The sequence below is a fragment of the Sinocyclocheilus anshuiensis genome, unplaced genomic scaffold, assembly GCF_001515605.1.
Source record: "Sinocyclocheilus anshuiensis isolate Anshui unplaced genomic scaffold, SAMN03320099.WGS_v1.1 scaffold478, whole genome shotgun sequence".
In the NCBI taxonomy this organism is placed as follows: Eukaryota; Metazoa; Chordata; class Actinopteri; order Cypriniformes; family Cyprinidae; genus Sinocyclocheilus; species Sinocyclocheilus anshuiensis.
Window position 1 is genome coordinate 1,491,923 of NW_015542376.1, and position 13,715 is coordinate 1,505,637.

Genomic DNA, 13,715 nt, shown 5'->3' on the forward strand with positions numbered 1-13,715 from the left:
TGTTTTTTTAGAAATTAAGGCATTTTTATGCAATTTTAAGCACATTTTACCTTGTAAGCACCACTATTTATAAAAAGGAAAAAAAAAAATCTGTTAAATATATTATAAATGATTAAAAATACAATAAGACATAATGACATTATCAATAAATAATAAAAAATTAATAGTAATAATAATATTATAATAATAATTATTATATAATTAATATTTAAACACAATAACACCACGTCTTAAAACATAAATTGGAAAAAAAAAATTATAATTTTCTTTCTTGGACTTCTGATAGATGAACTTGCCAGGGAAACTTTCTGGTAATTTTAAATTGTTTTTATTTTATTTTATTTTAAAACAAAAAACATTCTACAAACAACTTTGCAAAAGCAAACATTTTACATTCATAAACGAGCAAACAATTGTCTTAGGGGAAAAAAAAGATACACAAAACTTCTACTCTACTTCACTGAGAAAATGAAGCGTAGAATGAGCTAGCACTGAGGCATTCATCTGTGTTAGAGGCGTCAAGGCAGGAACAACGTGGAGTCAATATAAAACAAAAAAAAATATATGTATAAAATCCTCTGAAAACAGAGAAATAGATGGCACTGAACTGCTCAGAGGTAAAAACTCCTGCATCTACATTTGAAGAGACACTCAATATTAAATTCAGTGCAAAAAGATTAAAGATGTAAAGAAAAGGCTGTGAAGATGTGGAAAAAAAAAAAGGTCTCTTGAAATTGATGCAGGTTTTTTTCTCTTGCTATTCAACTCTATGTCAATAGGTGGCAGTGCCTGCACTGTACGACAACTCTACAATTTAAGAATTACACAGGGAAGGCAGGGGGAGCCATTTTGTTCTGATCTGATTTCAGCTTTCGAACTCCAACAAGTCGGTTTAAAAAGTAAAGCTGATGTCAGATATGTTCTGAAAATATATTTCATACACCAATACAGCTACATAGCTATACAGCCGAGTCAGACGTCACAGTTCATTTACAGCTATGTAAATGAATTAAGAGGCCCTGTTTATTTAGATAACATCTATTCCACTTGTTCATTTTAATTTCAATTTGTTCCTTCGGTTCAGTTTTTAGGCAGCACTTCATTACGCTATGCTCTTAGGGCTTGCATAAATATATATCTATTAGTTTTGTTTAATAGAATTCTTGACAACTATGTACATACTAGACAAAACGTAACTGAACTGTAAGTAGTTTCTGGGTGAGCATAAATTTCCTTCATCTTTTAACTATTTAAAAACACGTACCTGTGCACTACCGCATATAAAAACAAGAACAGCGAGCAGAAGTTTGAAATGCCTCATTATCCTCGATATTAATTCAATCTGTGGAAGCAGATAAGCGTCCAAGAGATACTGACCCTGGTACTCTTTCAAGCTTTTCTTTAGCTCTTCAGAACATGAACGACTAAATTCGCTGGGAACAAAAAAATCCACAGCGAAGGACACGTTTTGTGATTCATATAACAAGAAATGATGTGTCAGTAGTAAGCGACACACTTGGGGTAAATGCAGAAATGTCTTCTTAGCTACTGAAAACCTACAGGAAGATGGCATTAATCTGCTTGTGAAACGTCTGGAAGAATTTGTCTGGTGAACATCTCAGTCACAATAAATGCTTCAGGAACACTTACTGTAGGTGAATATTGGTAACAGGTATAAATAATACGCAATTACACAAAATAAATACATCACTTGTTTAAATATAAATAAGGAAAACGGAACAGGCAAGAAAGGCAGAGAAGGTTGAAAAACATCTTGTCCTTGCACCAAACAGATGAAGAAAGGTCAATTGTGGAGAATAAAAAAAAAATATTAGAAATCACCTTTCACAGACTGGCATAATTCAGGGGCAGCATATTCTGTAACAACCGAAGAAAAATTCACGTTCTGAACTTCACATGAAACCCTAAACTGCTGACATGCATCTGAAAACTCATTCTGAACCAAGTACTAAACTCATCTTGAAGCATATTTGTAACAGAGTTCATTAACAAGGTTTGGTAGCTAAGAACAGAAGTGATTCACGGCAGAAATATGACTACATGTGGTGTGAAGCTTGTGCCTGTCCGTATGAACACGTAAGGCACAGAATTAAATACACTTGTTTTAGTTTGAACATTTGGCGTAACCAAAGGTTTAATGACATCTATACGTAGGCTTTGGACCATCCTGTAGTTTAAAAGCTTGAGGCCAGTGCATCAAGTAATATTACTACAATGCACGGTTTAGAGGGAACACAGCGCCCTCTGCTGCTAGCCAGTGTAAATCCTCAAAAAAAGGTCCAGTGTTGGCTTCTAAACCCAACTTGGGCACTACAGAGAGGTGATTCTCCAATGTCTCCGTAACGGGACATCAAGTTTATGCCATGAGACCAACAGACCCACTGAGGAGAAATCGAAGCAAATCTACACCTCTCTGTTATTTCGTTTTTTACTCAACAAATATCTTGCAGTCTTTAAGAGACGTTACTCATATTTGTAGTAGCCTCGTTCAACAGCCTTGGAGGTGATGTGTTCTGCTGAATACCGCTGATCCAGGTCTAGCAGAGCCTGTAGTAATGTGTTGATGTTTGCCCGCAGGCCCTCTTTTTGCATCCAAACCCGCAATAGGTCGTACACTTTGTCCATAGGCTGCTGTGTTTCGGCCACCTTGATGGCGTTGTCGCTCACGCCGATGCTGCGGAAAAACTTGTTGTGGTACCGCACATCCAGGGAGTCAAACAGGTCGAAACTCTTGCTTAGAGACTCCTCCTCACCTATTAAATCAGAGCAATGAGACTTCAGAACATGCCTAATGGCTCTTTTGAATATGAACTTGAAAAGATCCAATTATTTTAATGAAAAGGGTGCGTTCTGTACTTATAATTAGGGTTAGGAATGATTAAAATACAGAATTAGTTTTATATTTATTTTTTTTATTCTAAACACTTCTGTTCAGAAGTTTGGGGTCAGTATGATTTTTTTTTTTTTTTTTTTTTTTTTTTAGGATGCATTAAACTAATCAAAACTCACACTCATGACATTTTAGTTAGAGTTTTCTATTTCAAATAAATGCTGTTCTTTTGAACCTTCTATTTAAGGAATCCTGAAAAAACGTACCACAGTTTCTACAAAAATTAAGCAGCATAACTGTTTCCAACATTGATATTATTGTTTCCTAAGCACCATATCAGCATATTAGAATGATTTCTGAAGGACCATGTGACACTGAGGACTGGAGTGATAGCTGCTGTAAATTCAGCTTTAACGTCGTAGGAATAAACAACATTTTAAAATATATTAAAATAGAAACCTGTTATTTGAAATTGTAATAATATTTCACAATAAAATAGTTTTTACTGTATTTTTGATTAAATAAATGCAGCCTTTGTGAGCAAAAGAGACTTAATTTTTTAAAAATCTGACCGACCCAAAACATCTTATTTTTATTTGTATCTTTTTAAAATTTTCTTTCAGTTCCATTTTTGGTTTTTGAACATTTGCACTCTTCAGAAAAACAGAAAGAAAAAAAAAATAGACAATATATCTTTCTATTGCACTATTTATTTTTTATAGCTAATTAATCTTACAAATGAGTCTAAACTCACAAACTGAAACATTGTGATGTCTGCTGATGTCTGAATTAACCTCTGACCCGGTTATTGAACTGCTAAAGTCACATTTACTCAATATAAACCAGGAAATGTTATGTTGTACTTATGTATTCTCCAAATACTGTGTCTGAGAGAATATCTTACCAAGTACAGGAATAAGTCTTCTGGGAGGACCATCATCCTACATAAAAAAAAAAAAAAAATCTGATTTAGCAATGCTGTGAAATTAGTTCAATTTTTAGGAAATAAAGGTTTCTGCTTGGGAACAAGGATCTTTCCACACATTTGAAGGTACTATCTTGTGGTTTCACTGCATTTTGATCTAAAAAGATCCTAGTTCTTACTAACCCCTGCCCATGGCTCTGTAACCATCTCTGCCTGTCTTGGGGCTGGGGGACTCGATTGTGGCGATTCCTTGTTGTAGACTGCAGGAGGGAGGGGAGATAGACTGGTTTGGGAAGAGCTGGTAGTGTTTGGCAAGCTGTCGCCCAATCCCCGGTCCTCGTCCTCCACTGGTATGCTCTTGGTGCCCGTTTCCTGTGTTTCTTGCGTCAACAAGGGGCGGGACTCTGGGCGTTGCCCCTCTTCCCTCTCTAATCCAGCATTGCGGCTGTTCTCTTGTTCCTCTTCTGATCTTGGGCGCTTATCCTAAGTGATGTCAAGAAGAACAACAACTTATTAAAACTATAAGTTAAAGTAAATAATTTAATAATAATAAAAAAAAGTAAATTATTTTTAATTATATAATTTAATTAATATTTATTTAAAATATTAACTATTATTTTAAATTGTTTTAAATGTAAAGTTTATTTGCAGCATCAAAATAATATTAAGAATAATATTAGTCTAATGACTCAAAATAATGTATAAAAAGCCAACAAGCACTTACAATAGGAATTTTCACTTCTTCCAAATCATCAGCAGGGCCTGAAATAAAGTTAACAGCAACTATGTCCATAAAACTTATGCAATTTAAAGCAGTTTCAATAAAATAAAATTAGATTTTCCACTTTGCATAATACTATGAATGCATTAAATGTTGTACAATATACTTTAAATGATACAGATAGAACTGCTGCTGCAGTGTTATTCAATACAAGGAATAAAAAAGGATTTTTAACATACTGCTTAGTTGACGTTGACGTCTCTTATAGCGGAAAATTATTCCAAGTGGGATGAATATCAGCAGAAATAAAATTGTTATAACAATCGCTGAAAAAGAAAAGAAGATGAAATATTTCCTTGATTCACTGCATGATGCAGTGTAATTAATGTCATGGTTGAGTCACTTATTTTATCAATTTAATGTGCCACTATTATGCCATTTCCAATATTGCCTTTCATGCAGTGTGTAATATAGCTGTCCGAAAATGCACGATAAATAAAGTTATTGTCTCCCAAAATAAAGTATCGACTCTGTACAGCCTAAATGAGTCATTAGTAATTTGAATCCCACTTCCATGACGGCTACACATAAGACATTTGCATAATTCCTGTCTATGTTCTACGTTGGCCGGCCGCAAACAGACCGCTTCTCTAATCTCGGAGAGTTCAACGTGGGATTCACAAAACGCTTGCTCTTGAAAGATGGCTCAGTAGTTCCCTGTTTATTTGGACCAGCTGGCTCCACTGAATCACAACCTGTAAGTATGATAAATAATAGATGTTTATATTTTCTATTGAGGGTTCAAAATACGGAACTATAGCAATGGGCGTATCGTTTCCGACACGCACTGTAAGCGGTAGACCAATCACAACAGACTGGGACATCTGTCCAATCAGAGCATTGTAGGCTCACGGAAAGGAGGGATATAGAGAGACTGAATCTTAGAACTGCTTCGAACAAATTGTTTGAGAATCGCTGGAAAATTAGGTGATATAAAATGCATATTTTGAGAAAACTAAAGCATTTTTTGACATTGCATGCATGTAACCCTATTGTAGGAGCCTCCCAAAACAATATTAGGAACCTTAAAAATGGCATAATAGGTTAAGTTAATTTTGGACTTTTGTACACTTGCCTTACCTATAGTATTAGTGTTATTTGATGCCGAAGGATTGTCCGTTGGACCTTCTGTCGGAGGAGAGTTTCGCCTCCTGCACTTCGTATTGGATGTCGCAGAGCAATGGCTCACTTCTTCCTCATCAGCTTTGCACCTGCAAAACCACAGTCAAAAATATGCTTTTTAGAAAAGGTGTGAAGCCAAAGGCTTAAAATAGGAGTCTTAAAATGATCGTCATTATGAATAGCACAGTAATAGCCTCAGGGGTTAAAGGTGGAGAGGGTGAATCAGTGGGAAAGAGATCTGACTCATTGGATGTGGTGATCTAAAGCAGAGGCTGGGGCTAAAAGGTTAAGAGAATAGAAGGTGGGAGTGTCAGATCTGTCTGCTTTCATCTGGGTGTTGTGCTGCAGAACAGAGGTCAAATGGGAAGAGCATGTTCCAGAGGAAATGAGAAACTCACTTGGCGCATTTCTTGCACACTTCACATGGCTCGTCCAGCAGGCAGAAGGTACCGGGTTTGCATTCACACTTTGTGTTGCTTGTGCTGGTGCATTCTGCAACCACGATCTGATCTGTAAAGGGAGGAAGAGAAGGATGAAGAAATCAGAACAAGTGGGAGAGAAGCAATGGACCTAATGGTTTTTACCTCAGCAAACAGTCCAAGTGCATGGGACAATTATGTCTCTGAATGGTGACCTGAGTGTGGGATCAGTCCAGATTTGATTCAGATTCAGAGAGAATGATTCAGTGTCTATCTGTTACAGCTAATATCTGCCTCGGAGAACAGCTGGAATAGAAACACTTGACAGACGTGTGTTAAAGTCTTAACACACATCTGAAGGGTGAACTGAATGATTGCATCAATCCAGATTCAGTCCAGATGCTAAGAGAATAATCCAGCTAGATTCAATCCAAATCTAGATTTAAAAAATGATTCTATATATGATTGTTACAACTACAACCGGTCTCAGAGAAAAGCTGTAATGCACCTTTGAAGGGTTAAATTAATTATTTAAATGTCAGATAAACCCAGATCCTGATCCAGATTTAATCCACATTTAGATGAAATAATACAATGAATGTATATATTTGAAAACTAATATCTGCCTCAGCAGAAAGTAGAAATGCACCTCTGCAGGGTAAAATAAAATAGTTACATTTTTGATAAATCCAGATTCTCCTGATCCAGATTCAATCCAAATTTAGATAAAAAAAAAAAGAATCAATGTTTAAATGAATGATTGGATGAATGTTCAATCAACACAGATCCAGTTTCAGTCCAGAATTACATTTACATTTACATTACATTACAGTACAACTAATGTCTGCCTCAGAGTACAGCTGAACTGCATGGAAAGTCTTAATCAACACACCCTCGTGACTCAGCAGGCAAAGGACTAACCTGGGAGTGATTAATTGCGCAAAATAGATACCGAACAAGATGCCACATGATACAGGCACGCCCTGCATCATCCTAAAACACACACATGCACACAAACCTGGACAAGAGACACAAAGGTGCGCATAAACTAGAGGATAGATCAGTCATTCATACACACACAAATGGCTAGTGAAAGAACACAGGAGTAGGGCCACACCCAGGACGTGTAACATTAGGAGATCAGATTCCCAGGAGCGAGGTGTCCAGCACAGGAAACACTAGACTCAGCTCTATTCATGGGGCCTGCTTATGTCCCCGTCCTCTTGAGAATCCTATGGGAGGCTTAACGGGCGAGCGAGATTTTGTTTATATGAATATGTAGTGTTTACAACTGAGTTTGGATCTGAACAAGCAGCAGGGTCTTGTGGGAAAGAGTGTTTAGGTAAATCAAATGACTTAATAAACGGTGAATGTGGCTGTCCAATCAAAATAAACAGCAGTTTAATGGATGGCTTTGACTTCATAGGAACCAGAGACAGACTAAATAGCTTTGCAGAAGAATGGCGGAGCTTTCTGCGATGGGTTCAACGTGCTTTAGATTAGGGCTGTGCGATATTGAAGAAAAATGCGATATGCGATACCTTGTTAAAAAATGTGATATTCGATATGCGATACGATATTGCTTAAAGTGTGTAAAATCAATTTCAATTATATTTTAAAATATTTTAAAATGAAAATTATATAACCAATTTGTTTCACATTCTTTCTTGGAAAAGAAAGAATCACTACAACTTCTGAAAGTGACCAGCAGTGTTTTAGCATTACATAAGAAGTGATGTCACAAATCAGAAAATGTCATTTTAACATCAGTGTGAACATACAAAAAAAATAAAATAACAACACTAATTTTATATCATTGTAACTTTGCTTTCCATATACTTTAAGTACTTCTTCATATACCACAGCAAAAACTATAGTTTGAGAAAGTTCAAACATGATTAAAGGCAAGTGAACAGTCAGTAAAAAAAAAAAAAGAAAAAGAAATACACACTTTACAAGCATAGATAATATAAACAGTAGTATTCAGGTACAGAAATGTAATAATTAAGTGTAAAATAACACTGCATAGTGTTCACTGTATGAATTACATTTAGATTAATCTTTGTTATAGCTGTTTTGTTGATTAACATTTGTGACATATTCAGCAGCATGTATTTATAGGCTGCTGTCCCTTTAAATCCTGCATGGATCCAGTATAATTATACACATCCGATTTCTTTCTCAGCTGTTTACATTAATTTAAAACAACTGACTACGTTTACGCGAATGATCGTCGAGACGGGTACGATTGACATAATTCTGTGTGTATGTGTCTGTTCAAACATGAGGAGATGCGAAAGACGAATAAACTCGGTGTTCGCTCGCCGTCTGAAACGCGTCTCTCTCTCTGCGTGCGCGCGCTTTGCACGTGTGTGGCAGAACTGAAGATACGCTGTGCGAGATGCGGCTTGTGTGCGCGCTTCAGGTGTGAGTCAAAACATCTCGCAAGACGAGACGGCAAAAAGTTGTCTTCTGCAACTTATTGCACTTAACTCTTTAACGTCAAGCAATTCTCTGCTATATGCGTCGAACTAAAACTTTGACCCTTTGCAACATTTTGATTTAAGTAGCCTATTATTAAAATGAATGAGATATCGCATGCCTTTGCGATATGCATATTGCGATATTTGCATTTGCGATATTTTGATATATCGTGCAGCCCTACTTTAAATGTTCCGTCTCACTTGGAGATCACAGTATGCCGCACATTTTTCCATTCTGTACAAAAGGCGAGTCTGAATTTCCAAAAGCAAATAATTCTGATGCCAGCATTGTTATATCATCTCAGAAATGTTTTGTTTTTACTAATTTCTGTTTTCCGACAGCAGATTCAGAGGTTAATTGTTTGCCCAGTAGTCACCGGTGATGGGCATGCCAAGGAAGGACCATGTGTGTTCCATCATTCGAGATGTATAAATGTTACATTCCTGAGTGCTCTGCTTCTCTAGAGAGTCAGAGCAGACTACAGATGGCGGTCTACTGGAAAACTCAACAATCAATTACAAAAGAGATTTATGTATCTCCAAGTGCCAGTCACAGACCTGACTCAAACACTTACTTTAAACAACTCTAAGAGGAAGATCTGGCTTTGCCTTTTACAAACATCTAATTGTGATATTGACTCAAACTCAGGGGTAAATGGCTAGTTTGGAGTGGAAAGTGGAGAACATTACCTCTGTGGCACTGGCTGCACTGCAGACACTGCTCCATGCCTGTGGGGTGTTCGGCATACGTGCCCTTCTCACATGGAGAGCAAATGCCCTTCTCCTGGTCCCTGCTACACTTCTCTTTCACATAAGTGCCTGTGAATAGAAAAAACAATGTGTTAAAGAAAAGATTTCATGAAAGACATTAGATCATAAGATATGGCATTTGGAGCGAAAAGTAGAATGGGAATCAGTTCTTATTTAGAATCAAACTAACTAAATAACTGTATTATTAAGACCACAGAACGCAACATTTTGCCAAAGATTTTTCTTGGTATATATGCTGACACCAATGATCTAGTATTAAAATATTAATTAGCATTACTCTAGGGCTGTCGCGATTCGTCGATTTTATTCGACTATTCAATTTTTAAAAATCCCCGACTTCATTTTGCTCGCGTCGACTAACCGGCAAAATACCGGAAGTGGCGCATTTCACGGACGAGAATCCATAAAACACATTATTAGACTGTTTCCCAAGGCTGAATGTTATATTAAACCCATTTAAAAATCATAATTAAGCATAATTGTGAATTCACAAACGCTACGATTTAATGAAATAACTATATGCGATGCAGTTCTAATACAGTAATTTAATTTAATTTAATTATTTACATGCGTGTAGGTTAAGTACGTGTGTCACACAGCGGCTCCGTTCACATTAGTTCCACAGGAACTGCTATCATTTACATGTGTGCAGCGTCTCAAACTCCATCTCTGCATGTTCTAAAGAAATGGCCAACTATTAAAGATTAAGTGAACATTTGAATGAAGTGGTGCTTGATAAATATTAAACAAGTATCAGATCAGGCAGCAATGTGTAAAAATAATCATCAGGCCGTTGGCGCCCTCTGCAGGCCTTTGTTGTAATGCGTAATGTACATTAGCTCTATTGTTTATAATACATTATGCATTTTAACAATTTTGTGGAATAAAACCATATGATTTCTTGCTTTTGATACTTTATTTGTACTAATTATTATTGCCTCATTGCTATTATATATGTATTTTAAGATTTTAATAATCAAAAGCATCTCCAATTAATTGATTTTATAAAAAAAAAAAAAAATGTTTGTTTTTCAGAAATACTGCACATTTACATTTTTCTGGTAAATAACATTTCTGGTAAATACTCCTTTAAAAAGTTTTAAAAACTTTAAACAATTTTATCATTAGTAGACTAGAACACGTGGATATGTTGTCATTCTTACACTATAATACTGAACTTTGATTTCAGTGATTTGGACTATGAGATGGACACTTGCTTCTTGCACTCTATGTTGCACTTTACCTTTGCTTTAAAAAAAAAAAGGATTTCATAGCAATTTGTAAAATTAAAAAGTAAAATTGTTGTTGTTGTTTTTTTGGTGGGAAATTAATCGTTTAGATTAATCGATAAAGTAGTCAATAGATTAATCGAAATAAAAATAGTCGTTAGTGGCAGCCCTACATTACTCATATGAAAAATGTACCTAAGAATAAGAATACATTTTAAGTAACCCCTTTTTTTTTCAGCAAGACCACAGAATGCAACATTTAGTCAAAGAATGCAATTTTGAGTCCTGTTTAAACTGCATGCCTCCTTTTCATCACATTGAAATGTCTTTTAAAATGTTTTTTTTTTTTCTTGGTACATATTCTGACACCAATTATCTAGTAATAAATTATTAATTAGCATTTCTCATATGAAAAATGTACAATAAGTACATTTTAAGTATTTATTTTCAAGAATCCATTTTTGTCTATTAAGTGCCAATATGTTTCATAAAATAAATTTACATTTATAAATACATTTATGCCATTAGCTTTCACAAAATTAGCTCGTTTTATATTAAACATTAAATTCTCTCATTATATCATTTGTATCATTATATCATTACATTCCCAATACTATATTTCCAAACTCTATATTTTGTGTTTAATTCCCATCAGGCAGTTTGGTGATTTAAGCTGCTCTTCATGGGTGCTTCATGTTTGCAGAGAGCGAAACACATGCAGGCATCCATTCCGGTCATCCTGGATATCTAAACACCAAGTCCAGGCCTACAAACATCTCCTTTAGCACAAGCCTTACAATATCTCTCAAGAGGCGCAGCTCTATGATGAACCAGAGTTTTACAAATGAGAATGCTGAGTTTAAGGCTAATGAAGACTGTTCCAAAAGAACCATTTTGTTATTTTCATCAGAGAATAATACTCTTAATAGCAACACTGACAGATGTTTGCCAGCGTCTCATCAACAAAGCCTGGAAAGCCATTTTAAACATCTTGAAAACCAGTGTATGCTTTAATTTACTGCTTTGAGCGAGTCGAGTCATTTGTGTTTACAATACTGGCCTTCACAAGGGAAGTTCTCACGGTTTAACAGGAACTTCAGAGATGGATCTTCACTGCAACTTACCGGCTTCACAGTTCTTGCAGCAGAAGCCGTTGTGAGGGTACTCCTGGTTCTCCACGCAGATAATCTGTCTTGCTGTGCGGTTCTGGAGGTCTCCTGCAAGCCCAAGCTCTGCCGCTCCATGACCCACATGAATCAAAGCAATGATAACAGGGACCTGGAGAACAGGGGAAAAACAAAATGAGATTTTTCAATATGCATTCATGATGACTTACAATTCATGTATCATCCCAGTGGGTACTTGGAAAGATTTGGGTTTTACTTTGTTAAATCTGTAAAACAGAAATTATGACTTAAATATTCAAAATAAAAATATAATTACTATTTTAGAAAATATCAGGATTAGGTTTGTCAGTAGATTAATTGTGATTAATTATCATATTTAATGCATTTTGTATACACACTGATGCATTCAGCCACTTCAGTTGAACTAAAATAAGATAAAAAATAAAATAAAATAATCTTCAGACAGCAGATGTCTTTACTCCTCTTCTTATTAACATTATTACAAATATCACAGGAATAAAGTCGGCAAATGACTGTTAAATGTCTCATCTGGATTTCATTCATACAATAATTTGTTGTTGCCGTTGGTGCAAATGAATAGGTATTTGAGCTTTACTTATGGGGCTGCGGGGGTACAGAAGACAAAAAAAAAAGGCTGGAAAGAACAGTAGATAAGAGGTTTCTTCCAGAGAAATACCAGTTTTGTACTTTCACACGGCTGCAGAGTTGTGCTCTCTCACACACATTTAGCCTTTCTTTCTCAGTTCCAGAGGCAAACAGAGAGGTATTCTGAGTTCTCATAGCTGACCTTGTGTGAGCAATCTAGCATTTAATTCAAACCATCTGATGTGCACATCTGCAGAGCAAAGCAAATTAACAGAGCAGGAGAGAGTCTTTTCCTGGACCAGAACCAAACAACCTACCCTGACAAAACTCTAAGTGTTCTATGGGATCCATGGAAATACCAGTAAACGTTTAAAAAACAATTTCTCAAATGGTGGGAAGAAAGTAAGCTCCGACAAGGTCACAGACAACAGTGCAAAACAATGCTAAATGCAAATAAAAAGCAACTAATTATATGATTATACATATTTAGGACAGCAAAATAAACAGGCATGTCAACTTTTAAAGGGGAGAACAAAACAAGTCCAATAAAATGTGTAGTTGATGTAAAAGGTACACAAATAAACTCAACAGTAATTCATCTGTCATTTGGACAAGATTCTTTTGATTCATTCGTTTAATTAACTATTAAAAAAACTCACAAACTCAAGTTACCAATTTGAATCAGTCTGTTGAATCCTTCACGGAATAAACTCACTGAATCCATCAGTGTTGGTTACTGAAACAATCTGACTCATTTGTTGCTACTTTTTTGCACTTTGAGAAATTTCAATTAGTATCATTGTTACAATGAAAGGCTTACTGTCCATATGACAATGTATATTTAAAACTGCACGTGTACAACAGATATTTTAAAGGGGTCATATGATGCGATTTAAATTTTTCCTTTCTCTTTGGAGTGTTACAAGCTCTTGGTGCATAAAGAAGATCTGTAAAGTTGCAAAGACTAAAGTCTCAAATCCAAAGAGATATTCTTTATAAAAGTTAAGAGTCAGCCACACCTACCTAAAACGGCTCGTTCTAACACGCCCCCGGACATACCTACGTCACTATCTGGGAAGATTTGCATAACGCCGCCCAAATGTTCACGCAAAGAAAGAAGGCTTAACTTTAATTCTCACTGTAGGAGGGACTCACTGGGGGAAGTTGTGGCCTAATGGTTAGAGAGTCGGACTCATAACCCAAAGGTTGTGGGTTCGAGTCTCGTACCGGCAGGGATTGTAGGTGGGGGGAGTGAATGTACAGCGCTCTCTCCCACCTTCAATACCACGACTGAGATGCCCTTGAGCAAGGCACCGAACCCCCAACTGCTCCCTGGGCGCCACAGCATAAATGGCTGCCCACTGCTCCGGGTGTGTGTTCACGGTGTGTGTGTGTTCACTG

General features: G+C 36.2%; 1 protein-coding gene across 1 annotated transcript in view; it reads right to left on the reverse strand.

Moving 5' to 3' along the window:
• Window positions 1–374: 374 nt before the first annotated feature.
• tnfrsfa (tumor necrosis factor receptor superfamily, member a) overlaps window positions 375–13,715 on the reverse strand; it is a 27,501-nt gene continuing 14,160 nt past the window's right edge. The window contains exons 2-10 of the mRNA XM_016491284.1: window positions 11,706–11,859; window positions 9,272–9,400; window positions 6,078–6,189; window positions 5,638–5,768; window positions 4,737–4,823; window positions 4,501–4,538; window positions 3,960–4,259; window positions 3,756–3,792; window positions 375–2,774 (exon numbers count right to left, since the gene is read on the reverse strand). Coding sequence (XP_016346770.1) covers window positions 2,485–2,774; window positions 3,756–3,792; window positions 3,960–4,259; window positions 4,501–4,538; window positions 4,737–4,823; window positions 5,638–5,768; window positions 6,078–6,189; window positions 9,272–9,400; window positions 11,706–11,859 — 1,278 coding nt within the window. The 3' untranslated portion in view covers window positions 375–2,484. The remainder of the gene's footprint in view (window positions 2,775–3,755; window positions 3,793–3,959; window positions 4,260–4,500; window positions 4,539–4,736; window positions 4,824–5,637; window positions 5,769–6,077; window positions 6,190–9,271; window positions 9,401–11,705; window positions 11,860–13,715) is intronic.